The sequence below is a fragment of the Crocuta crocuta genome, unplaced genomic scaffold (assembly GCF_008692635.1).
Source record: "Crocuta crocuta isolate KB4526 unplaced genomic scaffold, BGI_CrCroc_1.0 scaffold62, whole genome shotgun sequence".
Taxonomy (NCBI): domain Eukaryota; kingdom Metazoa; phylum Chordata; class Mammalia; order Carnivora; family Hyaenidae; genus Crocuta; species Crocuta crocuta.
Window position 1 is genome coordinate 4,432,906 of NW_027529173.1, and position 12,868 is coordinate 4,445,773.

Below are 12,868 nucleotides of genomic sequence, written 5' to 3' on the forward strand. Positions count from 1 at the left end.
TTTGTATTTTGAGAGAAAGAGAGCAAGCACTAGCATGACTGTGGAGGGAGGGGCAGAGAGGGAGGGAGAGAATCCCAAGCAGGTTCCACGCTCTCAGCAGAGGAGGCTGATAGGGGACTCAAACTCTGGAACTGTGAGATCATGACCTGAGCCAAAGTCAAGAATTGGATGCTTAACCAATTCAGCCACCCAGGCACCCTCTTGAGTTCTTTTTAAAAAAATCTTTTGCGACCCCAAATATTTGGAGGAGTTATTTGAACCTATAGGTTTAGAGAACTTATCTGAATTGAATAGCACATATAGACTGTGTCCTGAGAGACTATGTAAGACACTCAAGGACTGGCTTCTGAATATACTTAACACCACCCACCTCTTTCACACTAGGGTTTGAAAATTATGTGTAGCCATTTTATAGGGAGTGCACCCACTGTTAGTAGAACAAGTGAGAAATCAAGCAGATACCTTAAGGACTATTCCTAAGACTATTTTATTTCAGATTTAATATTTTCTTTTTTTTTTTAATGTTTTATTTATTTCTAGGAGAGAGAGAGAGACAGCGTGAGCAGGGGAGGGTCAGAGACAGAGGGAGTCACAGACTGAAACAGGCTCCAGGCTCTGAGCTGGCAGTTCAGCACAGAGCCCGACGCGGGGCTCGAACCCACGAACCGCGAGATCATGACCTAAGCGAAAGTCGGACGCTTAACCGACTAAGCCACCCAGGCGCCCCCAGATTTAATATTTTCATTATTACTTAGATATGATACCATATACTGAAACATTTGGAAATAAGCCGTAGGAATTAGTAAATGGAATTTTGAATATCTTTATTGATTATAAAGATGATTGAAGACTATAGATTTGCAGCTGTCCTGTGCTTCATAAGACATACTCCTTTGTCACAAATTAAGACCAGAGCAGCATGATTGCACCTCATTACAGCATCATGGCTGATTTAATGATGGCAAAGGAGACTGTTCTGAGATGTTTCTTTTATTTCACTAAATGAAATCACTTGGCAAAAGTGATGGAGAAGGATTTCGGAATATTTTCCAATATTTCAGAAAGGGAGGAAATTGTAGCTTTATTTGTCAGCAGGAGCCCTAGGATCCTTTGGAAGGTGCAGGAATGAAGAATCACTTCTTTTACACTAAAGTGCTCCATATAAAGTTTTGGAGGAGAGAAAGGGTGATGAGTCCATTCATTTCAGAGTCATGGTAACTTTTCTTGTTCCCTTTTGAGTCTGCAGATTTATCAGGAAGTAATCTCGAAGTCTTTTTTAAACACTTCTAAAGTCATGTAAAATATTTAGATAAGATGGAATATTGGAGGGTATGTGAAGGCCACTAAAAACTCTTCAGCTAGATAATATTAAAAGTCACATGGTAGGGTCTGAAATTCTAAGTTCATATTATATCATAAATTGATTGGATATACTGTTCCAGATTGTTGACCTCCGTGAAATTCCCTGCTACAGTAAGAGGACTTTAACTTAAATACTAGAAAGCCTCCCAAAATTGTTTTTGGGGGTCAATTAAGCATTTCTTGATTACTCTGTTATGGTCAAGGCATGCCATAATTCCTGAATCAAATCATTGCTATTTTGTCTTAATTACAAAGAATGATGGTTTTTTCTTTAATGTGACTTAGTATGGTTTAATGCTTTATGAATTTTAAGAACGAAAATAGGCTTTTAAATATCAATCTTAAGTAAAATAATTACATTTCATATACTAACCATTTCTTAATTCTACTGCCTTTTTATTGTGTAAGTTTTTAAAGATTTTTTTTCCTTAAAATGCAGTTTTGAGAGGAATTAATACAGTTTCCTATGGAAACCACCTTTTTTTGTTGTTGTTCTTCAGTTTGCCCTTCTACATTGTTGATAATATATGTATTTTGCTTACACTCAAAGCTAATTCTTTATTTTCTAATATAAAGAAAACTTTTGGAAGCAAAATCACTTAGGCATTTGTGTGTGTGTGCGTGTGTATGTGTTTTAAATTATTTTGGAGTACTGTTGATACCATATTATGGGCTGTTTAATATAATTCTGTTGTATTGGATGAGACAGTCATTTGTAGCACCTGATTTTACTTAAACCGCAAAGCTGAAACCGTTAATTAGGTTCTTTGTAAGATCAGACCATTCCTTAGCTTGCTTTCCTACTATCATACTTTGGACAAAGGTTAGTGTTTTATCAGTCTTTTCATGAAAATATTTTTGTTAACATTTTTAAGTTAATATAAGCATTTTATTGTGTCTGTAAATGTGCTTATCACTAGATAAAACTGAAATATGGGGCCAACTTGATTCTTACTAATTATAGCAGATGCAAGACAGGTGAAATTTAGGTAATTCTGAGGCCAGCCTTTTTAAAAAGAAACAAAAATAGAATTGATGACCTGGGCTCATTTGACTTGGTTTTCTCCAGTCCTCTTTCTGCTTTTATGGTCCTTATACTAAGTAGCAGAGAGCCACAGAAAGCAGAGAACTATAAGAACATTCCTTTTAGGAGTTGAGGCTGACCATAGTTAATTTTCCATAGTTCCCTTCATGTCACTACAGCCTTTAAATTGTTGGAAGATTACTCCAAGATCATTATAGAGTTAGAATTTGATGTGTTTTCTTTTATAGATTTCCTATCTACTTAGTGGTGCTTAGTTTAACTGGTAAATTTTAAATCTAGAAAATATTGATAGCATTTAATAAATCCTTACAGTAAAGCAGTTCTAAACTAGTTTTTATCTTACCTCACCTCCGTAATTGTTTCAAAAACAATTAGCCTTTGGGATATATTTATATGTATTTTTAAATTCCAGTCTGATTTTAACTTATAAATTAAATCTTTTTTTCTATATAGCTATTATTTATTTTATTTCCATAGTGGCAAATTATATTACTGTCTCACATTAGTGAATTAACAGAGTTACAGAAATGTGTGATTTTAGCTATGGATTTAAATCTCATTTGTCTTTGGTTAGCTAGCCTACTTATTTATTGAGGGCTGATTTTTCTAAAGTTTGAACTTGTTGCCTGGGATTCTTTATGAAATATATTGCATAAAAACCTTGAAAGGTACTCTTGTGTAAATTCATAAAATATTTATAGTTGTTTTAAACTTCAGAACGTAACAAAATTATTAATTACATGCCTTGCCAAAGTCAAAAACTGGCTTTTTAGTGAATGATAGGCCATCTATTAAATCTGAAAAATATATTTGGTAGTAGATGTGTTAACTTATAATAAAATTTTGTTTTTGTATCTGTAATTTTTCCCCCCAGGGGTTTTGTGGTTACTCTCCTGTTTGGAAAAACAAACTCAGAGAAGTACCTAGAGCAGTGTGAACACTCATTTCTTCCTCCAACATCAACTGGGATTCCCAAGGTAAATAGGGTAAAGGAATGTGTGAAACCTCAAAGTCCTGTTCTGTGCAGTGATAATAATGTGGTCATCTATATGGCTTGGCAGATTTTCCTATAATTCACTAATGCTCATGTTCCATTTATCGAAGACTTTCCTCATCATGCTTAGAAAATGCATTTAATTTTTATTTAAAAAAAAATTTTTTTTAATGTTTTATTTATTTCTAGGAGAGAGAGAGAGAGAGAGACAGAGACAGCGTGAGCAGGGGAGGGTCAGAGAGAGAGGGAGTCACAGACTGAAACAGGCTCCAGGCTCTGAGCTGGCAGTCAGCCCAGAGCCCGACGTGGGGCCCGGACCCACGAACCGTGAGATCATGACCTAAGCGAAAGCCGGACCCTTAACCGACTAAGCCACCCAGGCGTCCCAGAAAATGCATTTTTAAAAGATTACTTTGAGAACGTTTTTAGTGTTAGATCTTAAAAAGTGGGAATGCAAGTTGTAGGAAAAGATAGAAATTTGGGGCCTGTCCTGCTGCTTTAACATAGGAGTTCAAAATTTGGAATGAAATAAATTACATAGAAACCAGAGAGAAGAAAATGGGCCCTTTTCTTTAACTGACTTGAAAAATACAGCTTGCAGTTAGACTATGTAGTATCTATAATTTTTAAATTTAGGCCCAGTTTTATTCACATCATCTTGACTGTTGGTATATTTCTATTTTTTACATCATAATCCATAAATAAATTGGAATTCAGTATTAAAGATAGGCTTCAGATTTGCATTGCCTTCAATTCTTGTGGTATACAGGATGGTTTGTTTCATCTTGTATGAGGAGAGACAAATGGCCTGGAGTCGATGACTCTATTTTAACTTTACACTTATTAACTTGTCTGTTACGTGCTAAGATGTAGGAGATGCAGAAATATTAATATACAGTATTATTTTATATTACCGAAATAAAAGAATTTCACCCTGTCGTAATAATGTTCATGTTAATAAATTTTTTTTCTAATACAACTTTTAAAATCATCTTTGAGACTTATTTCCACCCTCCTTTAGGATTCCTGTTAATATGTATTCTTTTGAGTTTGCTCACAAATCTTTTTGAGGAAATGAACCTTTTCTTCTTGGATCATTTCTTAGCCATCCATTATTTTTCATTCATTTGAATGGTACATAATAGAGGATAGGAAATCTCTAGAAATTAATATCCTAAATGGAAATAATCACAGTCAAGACTAGTTAAGTCTTATAATCTTTTTTTAGTACATTGTATAAAAAGAGTGATTTTGATTTGTTTCTAAAATGATGTATAAGTATATTTTATGAAAAAAATCTTAGCAATTGCATGTTATAATTTGAAGCATATGTTTTATGTGTATATTTGTGCTTTGCTGTTTGTTCGTAATTTTAATTAAAGAGTGTCCCACTGCTTTTCCTGTATTTCTAGTCCATTGATCTTTCTGAACACTACATAGAAATAGAGGAATTCGTTTTCTTTAGTTGCTAAAAATCATCCCTAAATAAAGTTAATTAAAATACATTCATTTGGCAGCTGTGTATATGGGCTGGGAAGGGAGGAGAGTTTAATAAAGACAATTATTAATTTGACTCACCTGAAACACTAACTTATGGTTTTGAAGTTTAATTGAAATACAGCAACAATGTATTTTCAGTGTTCTTACATTATAAATAATATTTGCTGATTTTGTTAAATTTTTGAGGATAACAATAGTATTTTTTTCTGGGTGTCTAACTTTGTTAACTTGAGAAGTAGTGTTTGGTTTATACCACAACCTTGAGAAATAAAACTGTTACTGACTGACTTGAAGATGACAAGGAAGTTACAATGAATATTCAGTTAGAAGTGAACTGTAGAGATTTTAAGTTAGGAAACTATGCACTAAAATGTTATGATTTTCTTTAAGTGCTTAGAAGAAATGAAACGAGAAGCCAGGACTATAAAGATTGATAGAAGATTGACAGGTGCCAATATAATTGATGAACCTCTGCAGCAAGTGAGTTTTCATATGTGGTATTCAGATTCCTTATATTGTGTATTAAGGTGTATTTCTTTTGAAAAGAGTAGGAAATAATTTTTGTTATTTATTAATATGCTGTAAATTCATTATGCTGTCCTTGGATTCTATAACATGGTGCCTTATTTATGAAATCATTCGTAATGAAGTGGTTTATGTAATATTAAAGCCTTTTGTTTGAATTTGCATTTAAAAAAATGTTTTTTGATAATGAATATTTCTAATTATTTTAAAGTTAAAATGCTCTAGCTGATGAACAAACTGAGTTGTTTGGAAAATCAGACACTTTTTTCTTATAATTTTTTAAATGGATATACCTGATTTGATTAAAAAATATTTAAAAATTAGATTAAAAAATTATTCTCCCCCAGTTATTTTTATTGATGTTTATTTGATTATATGATTATTATAATATGCACTTTAAAATTCTAACATTTCTTTTATAGATTCACTCATATTTAGTTTATCTGATTTTCAAAAATAATATACACACAGTTGTATTATTTGCTTTTTATTGACTGACTTAATACTGTTGCAGGATCCAAGGTATTAGAATTAAATGAACTCCTTGGTCTTTTCTGTAATTTGACTACAGTAAATTTAATGATATAATCTTGGAAAAGTGGTTTCTTTTTGAGAATTAGGGTCAATTGGTATTATTTTGCACCTCGTTCCGTTGAACTAATTAAAACTCTTGATTGTATCATGACACTGAAAATTTATGTTTTTTTGCAAACTCTGTCTTTACCTGAATAAGGGTGGGGATTGACCAGAGAAAATTCTTTAATTTTTACAAAATTTTGGCAGTGGATGAATTGGGACACCAAAATAATTTAAGTTTTTGAAAAATGTTGTAACATATTGATGCTTTTGTAAGAAAGGCACTGTTTTTTTTTTAAATCACAGTTTAGTATGTAGAGAGTAAATATAAATTGGTAAATAATCCTTTCAAGTTTTAGTGTGCCATTGATAACTTTTTAAATCCTGAAAAGATATATTTTTCCCAATATTTTTGTTTTAGGTTATCCAGTTTTCCTTGAGGGATTATGTCCAGTACTGGTATTATACACTAAGTGATGATGAATCTTTTCTTCTTGAAATTAGGCAGACTCTTCAAAATGCACTCATTCAATTTGCTACTAGGTAAGGTCACTGTTTGATGAAGAAAAATTTAAATATATTCTTTATACCAGTAAGGAAAATGACTTTTAAATGGGGGGGGGGAAATTGATTATTAAAAGGTAAGCAGAACAGTAGATTATTATTGTGAGTTAACTCTCAGATTATAGACTAGAGCCATAAAAATCTACACTTCTTTAAATTTAACCTTTATATTTACAGAATGCTGATATTGATTAAGCCTTGATCTCTGTGTGAATGTCAGTTTCTTCCTCAAGGTCCAGTCATGTGTCTTTCTACCCCACTTACTGAGAATACCTTTTCCCACCCTCTTACCCAGATACGCTGTTTTATTTTGCCATGGAAATAGTTTCACTTTACTAATCTACTTTTGACACATACCTAATAGAAGTCCTTTTAGGGCGAGAAGAAACCAAAGGAGCCTTAAGTCAGTATAGACTATTCAGTTTATTTTCAGAAGGGAGTATGTTTTGATGAGTTTGCTTTAAGAAATTTTTAGGAGATATACTAAATTTTTCACATTACAAAACTTGCTTATATACTACCTTATGACAAAATATTTTGGTCTATATCATTGTATTTAAACTCCTTGATTTTTTGGGTGGCCATTTCATATCCAGAAATTACTTATTTTTGAAAGAGAATTTTATGTTTGGGTGAGTTTGCAATTTTTTTTTTTTTTAAAGATTTTGTTATCCACCACACACAAAGCTTTTCCTTCTAGCTTGTAGCCTCAGGGCAGGAAGTTGCGTGCCTTGGCCTTGAGTACACTTTCTAATCTGAAGGTGTTATTTTTCAGCTAACCCCTCTTCTTCCCCACTTAAGTTCTTGAAATACTGTCTTGTACTTTTGACAGTCTTGAAGAATTAGAACTTTGCCCTAGGGCTTTCTACTGCATTTTCATCTCTGTGCACATCGATGTTTCCAGCTCATGCTACCCTGTCAGGACTTTCCAGCTATAATTTAGTTAATCCTAAACTTTAGAGTAGGAGTTTAGTTCCTGAACCTCAGGTTACTGGGGAGGCTGGCAGTCATGCTTATGGTTTGAATAATAACCTTACTTAGAGAGAGAGATCTGAGCTCCTTCTCCCTCAGTGTTAACAGCAAACATTTGCAGAGTAGCCAGCTATCACTACAAGTGCACACTTACTGTGGAACACAGAAAGTAAAGTATAATCAAAAGTCAGAGATTAGATTTTATCTCCTTTATTTCATATATATTTATATGTATGTATATATATTTATATATATATAAAATTATTGAGTGTTAGGTATTCTTTCAGATAACTCTTCTGAATTAGTCATTCACTACTTTCTATAGTAACATCATCCTAATAACTCTTTTTTTTTTTTTTTTAACCTCTGGGAAGGGGAGAATAAGAGTTCATCATTGATGTATCTGACTACCTAAGTATAAATTGAAATATAAGAAATTTTAGACCTGGAAAGAACTTTGAACTAGTAATTGGGAGGCTTGAGTTTGTATTCTGCTTTACTACTTAGCTATGGAACTATGAAAAAGTATTTTAAACTTTTTGAATCTTGGTTTTTCTCGTATGTGAAATAAGCATAATAATACCTTCCCTGTTCTGTATTCCTTACAGGATCATTGTTGGCATCAAATTTATTTAATTCATTCAATTTATATTTTGTGTCTACTTTGTACCAGCCAGGTGCTGCAGATACTGCAGTGAATAAAACAGGATCCCTGTTTGATGAAATGTAATGAAAATAACACTTGCAAAAATGTTTTTTATATTGTGAAGCAATTTGAAATTGAAATTTTTAATGCCCTCCACCATTTATTTATAATTTCACAGATGAGGAAGCTAAGGTCCAGGAAGATTGATTAGTCCAAGATTATCCACATTCTAATATTCATTCCTCCATTCCCTACCAGATATCTTATGATCTAGATTTTTCATCTTAGGGGCGCCTGGGTAGCTCAGTCAGTTAAGCAGCCGACTTTGGCTCACGTCATGATCTCATGGTTTGTGAGTTCCAGCCCTGCCTTGGTCTCACTGCTGGCAGTGTGGAGCCTGCTTGGGATTCTCTCTCTCACTCTTTCTCTCTCTCCCTCTCCCCCTCTCTCTCTGCTTCTTCCCCACTCATGCTCCCTATCTCAAAACAAAACAAAACAAAAAAACCCTTAAGATTTTCATCCTAGTTTCCCCCGTTTTTACCTCTCATTGAACTACTTTCCCTGTTTTTGATCCCCCAAACCTCCTTTTCTTTACGCTTCATGTAGTAAATTATTTTGTTTTTATTCTTTTCCCCCTTTTGTAACATTGTATGCTACCAGGCTGAATATTTGGGTGATTGCAGGAAGAGTCAGGTTTCTTTCATCCTAGACTGACCTGATCTTTGCTTTCTTATTGACCTTAATTTTTGGACAAATAAATCCTCTTCTTTTGAACCTTAGTTTCCTCAGTCGGAATAGGCTGATGATAACAGAGGTAGTTTTGAGGCTGTTTTCAGGCTAAAAATGATGCAAAGTAAAGTCTCTAACATTCAGTAAGGCTCAGTAATTGTGCCATCCGTATGAATGACTTTATTTTTGTTCTTTGTTGACTTTTTGTTTTACTACTAACAGGTATCTAACGGGTATCTATCCTGTTACTACTAACAGGAAAACAGGATTGTTTTCAGAGTCTCTATGATTGTTTTCAATGATAGTGTCGAAATTAGGTGTGTTTGCAGTCATTTGAACACTACTTCCATCCTTGTTCTGTACTATTAATTGTCTCTGGAGCATTTAACAGAAGCATTACGTTATTACCTCTGTGCTTCAAGTTACAGTCTTCTATAGGGGCCCATGAAGCCCTGAAAGTGTATGCAAAACTGTTTTTTTATTTGGGTGATTACAGATTTCATTTTATTAAAAAAAATTTTTTTTTAATGTTTTATTTATTTCTAGGAGAGAGAGAGAGAGAGAGACAGCGTGAGCAGGGAAGGGTCAGAGAGAGAGGGAGTCACAGACTGAAACAGGCTCCAGGCTCTGAGCTGGCAGTCAGCACAGAGCCCGACGCGGGGCTCGAACCCACGAACTGCGAGATCATGACCTAAGCGAAAGTTGGATGCTTAACCGATTAAGCCACCCAGGCGCCCCCCCTTTTTTTTTTTAATTTTTTTTAAATGTTTTACAGATTTCATTTTAAAAAGGGCCTATGAACCCAGAAAAAAATTTTGAACCCCTCAATTTTAGTGGTCATAGTTATTCATTATTTGAGGAAATAATTATAGGGTATTAGCATAAAATGAAAAGCTAAAGCTAATTTTGAGACATAACAGGAAGAAAAAGACATGTGAAGAGTTTGAAGTCCTGATTTTGAGCTGTTATGCTATTATTTATTAATCTCTATGACCTTGAATGAACAGAATATATAAATTCTTTGAGTCTGGTGATAACCCACATCTACTTATGATATGGGTTGTTAGTTTTAAATGACATCACATGTGAGAAAGTACTTTGTGTTAACATGAGTATCTGTTACTCTACTAGCAGTTTAGGGATGGAAAACTTCATAGAGCACACTTGAGTTCTCTGTGGTAGAACCTGGGTATGAACTAGGCTGGAGCTTTAGGGGTTGTATCAGTGATAACCTATGTATTTTTATTCCTTCTTCAAATAAGGTATTATGATACAGCACTGAGAGCCCTGGGATATCTGTATTATAATTGAGTACCATTGAGTTACAGTGTACTTAAAATTTCTTACCATATATGTAAAATAATAATACTAGTAGCAAACATAGAATTGTGAGGGCCAAATGAGATGATGTTCAGAAAGCATTTCATGAAGTATTTGTCAGCCAGTAACTGGTATTTTGAGCAAGTTACTTGACTTTCTTTGTTTCGATCTGCATCAGTAAAATGGGATAATTATCCCATGAAGTTATTGTAATATTTATATATGGTACTAGTGCATGTAAAACACCACAGAATTGGTACATAGTAAATGTTCAGTATATGTTAACTTTTGTTACTACTGTTAATTTTTGTTACTACATTAATTTTTCTTACTAGGTTAAGTAAGAATATATATATATATTCTATATATATATATATATAGAATATATACACAGATTGTTTTACCTTGTTTTAGTTTATTTTGGGAAGAAGGGGTAAGAAGAGATCAAATTAAAGCACATAAGATAGAGTAAGAAAGTAGTCATTTGTGTGGTATTGAAAGCAGGTTTTTTTTTAAGTTCATTTTGAGAGAAAGAGTGTGCATGAGCGTGGGAGGGGCTCAGCACAGAGCCTGATGCAGGGCTTGATCTCATGATCCTGAGATCATGACCTGAGTTGAAATCAGAAGTTGAATGCTTAACTGCCTGAGCCACCCAGTTTTTGTGTAGAGAAAGAATGGACCAGAGTATCTAATGAAGACCTCATGTGGAGTAAGGTTAAAACTAGTCTTCAAGAGTGGTTATGTGGGATAGAGACAGGGATGAAGGACATGTTAGGAAAGAGCAAAGTTCTGAAAACGGGGATAAGGTTAGTGTAGTAGAAGCCATAGGGAGATACAAGTGATCAAGTAGCTTTATTGAACTCACGGGTAAGGTGTGGCAACTCTGTTCCTCCACCTCTGTTCCCCTCAATCCCGAGATTAGCAGAAAGGAGATTTATTCTAATGCCACACTGTGTTCTTCCGAAAGGGTTTTCTCATAGGAGGAGGAGGTATGGCTATGTATGTTCCAGGATTCAGTGGATACTAATGGTATCAGTCTTTCTGGAATGATGGGAGATATGTTCTGAAAGTTTAGCCATTTTTCTCAAAACCTTTGCCATAGAAGTAATAGATCACGTGTTCCTAGACTCCTCCAAAAGGCAAGCACAATGCAGATAATGGACATTTGTAACAGTAAAGTTGTATACTCTTTCGCCATTTTCTTATGCTTTGCCATTTGAAAACAGCTTAAAACTGACTTTAATCTGGGGTGCCTGGGTGGCTCAGTCAGTTAAGTGTCTGACTTGGCTCAGACCATGATGCCATGGCTCATGGGTTTGAGCCCCGTGTCAGGCTCTGTGGTGACATCTCAGATCCTGGAGCCTGCTTCAGATTTTGTCTCTCCCTCTCTCTCTGCCCTTCCCCCACTCATGCTCTCTCTCTTTCTCTCTCTAGTATAAATAAACATTAAAAAAAAATTTTAAACTCACTCTACTTAAAAAGATGATTGTTGTCCTGTTTACTACAGTACAACAAAAACAATTAAGATTATTTATTTGTTTACTTATTTTAAAGATTTTATTTTTAAGTAATCTCTACACCCACTGTGGGGCTCGAACCCACAACGCTGAGATCAAGAGTTGTACACCCCACCACATGAGCCAGCCAGCTGCTCCCCAGGAACCATTAAGTATTTTAAAGAAGGGAAAATAACTTAATGTTTTTACATGTGTAGAGTAGACAAGAGGTTGTTAATTGTATATTACATAATTCACATACCACACAACTTACTTAAAGCCAGTGGCTTTTATTATATTTGTAGAGTTATGCAGTCTTCATCACAATCAATTTAAGAATGCTTTAATGAAACTGTATCTGCTGTCATTCACTCCCTATATGCCTGCCCCCCACCCCAGAGTAACTAGTTCTAGGCAACCCTTACATAATTTCTGTTCCTCCTACTTATATGTCCTTTTGTGATTGGCTTCTTTCACTTAGTATGTTTTCAAGGTTCATTCATATAGCATATGTTATTACTTACTCTTTATTATTGCTGAATAACATTTCATATAGATAGTTAAACCACATTTTGTTTATTCATTCGTTGGTGGACATGTAGATTGTTTCCACCTTTTGGGTATTATGAAGAATGGTACTATGAACATTCATGTACAGGTTTTTCTGTGGACTTACATTTTCATTTCTCTTGGATGTACAAGAGACATATTTCTCTTTGTTTTACAAAGTGGCTGCATATTCTCACCAATACTGTATGCGGGTTCCGATTTCTCCATGTCCTCACTGACACTTGATTTTTTCTTTTCTTTATTCTTCAAGTTTTATTTATTTAAGTAATCTCATACCTGACATGGAGCTTGAATTCATGAACTTGAGATCAAGAGTTGCATGCTCTTCCGATTGTACCAGACAGGCAGTCTGTGATATTGTCTGTCTTTTTGATTACAGCTGTCTTATTGGGTGTGAAGTGGTATTTCATTATGGTTTTGATTTGCATATCCCTGATAGGTAGTGATATTGAGCATTTTTTCATGGGCTTATGAGTTATTTGTTGTATAGCTTCTTGAGAGGATATCTATTCAGATTTTTCCCCATTTAAAATTAGGTTATTTGTAATTTTATTGGGTATAGTATATCA

General features: G+C 34.3%; 1 protein-coding gene across 2 annotated transcripts in view; it reads left to right on the forward strand.

Annotated features, from left to right (window-relative positions):
- The window catches only part of SNX13 (sorting nexin 13), a 129,212-nt gene that overhangs the window by 44,894 nt on the left and 71,450 nt on the right, over positions 1-12,868 (forward strand). For both annotated transcript variants that reach the window (XR_013333591.1, XM_077757663.1), the window contains exons 3-5: positions 3,282-3,384; positions 5,292-5,381; positions 6,424-6,545. Coding sequence is in view for 1 of the 2 variants with exons in the window: in XM_077757663.1 (XP_077613789.1) it covers positions 3,282-3,384; positions 5,292-5,381; positions 6,424-6,545 (315 nt within the window). In the remaining variant the exon portion in view is untranslated. The remainder of the gene's footprint in view (positions 1-3,281; positions 3,385-5,291; positions 5,382-6,423; positions 6,546-12,868) is intronic.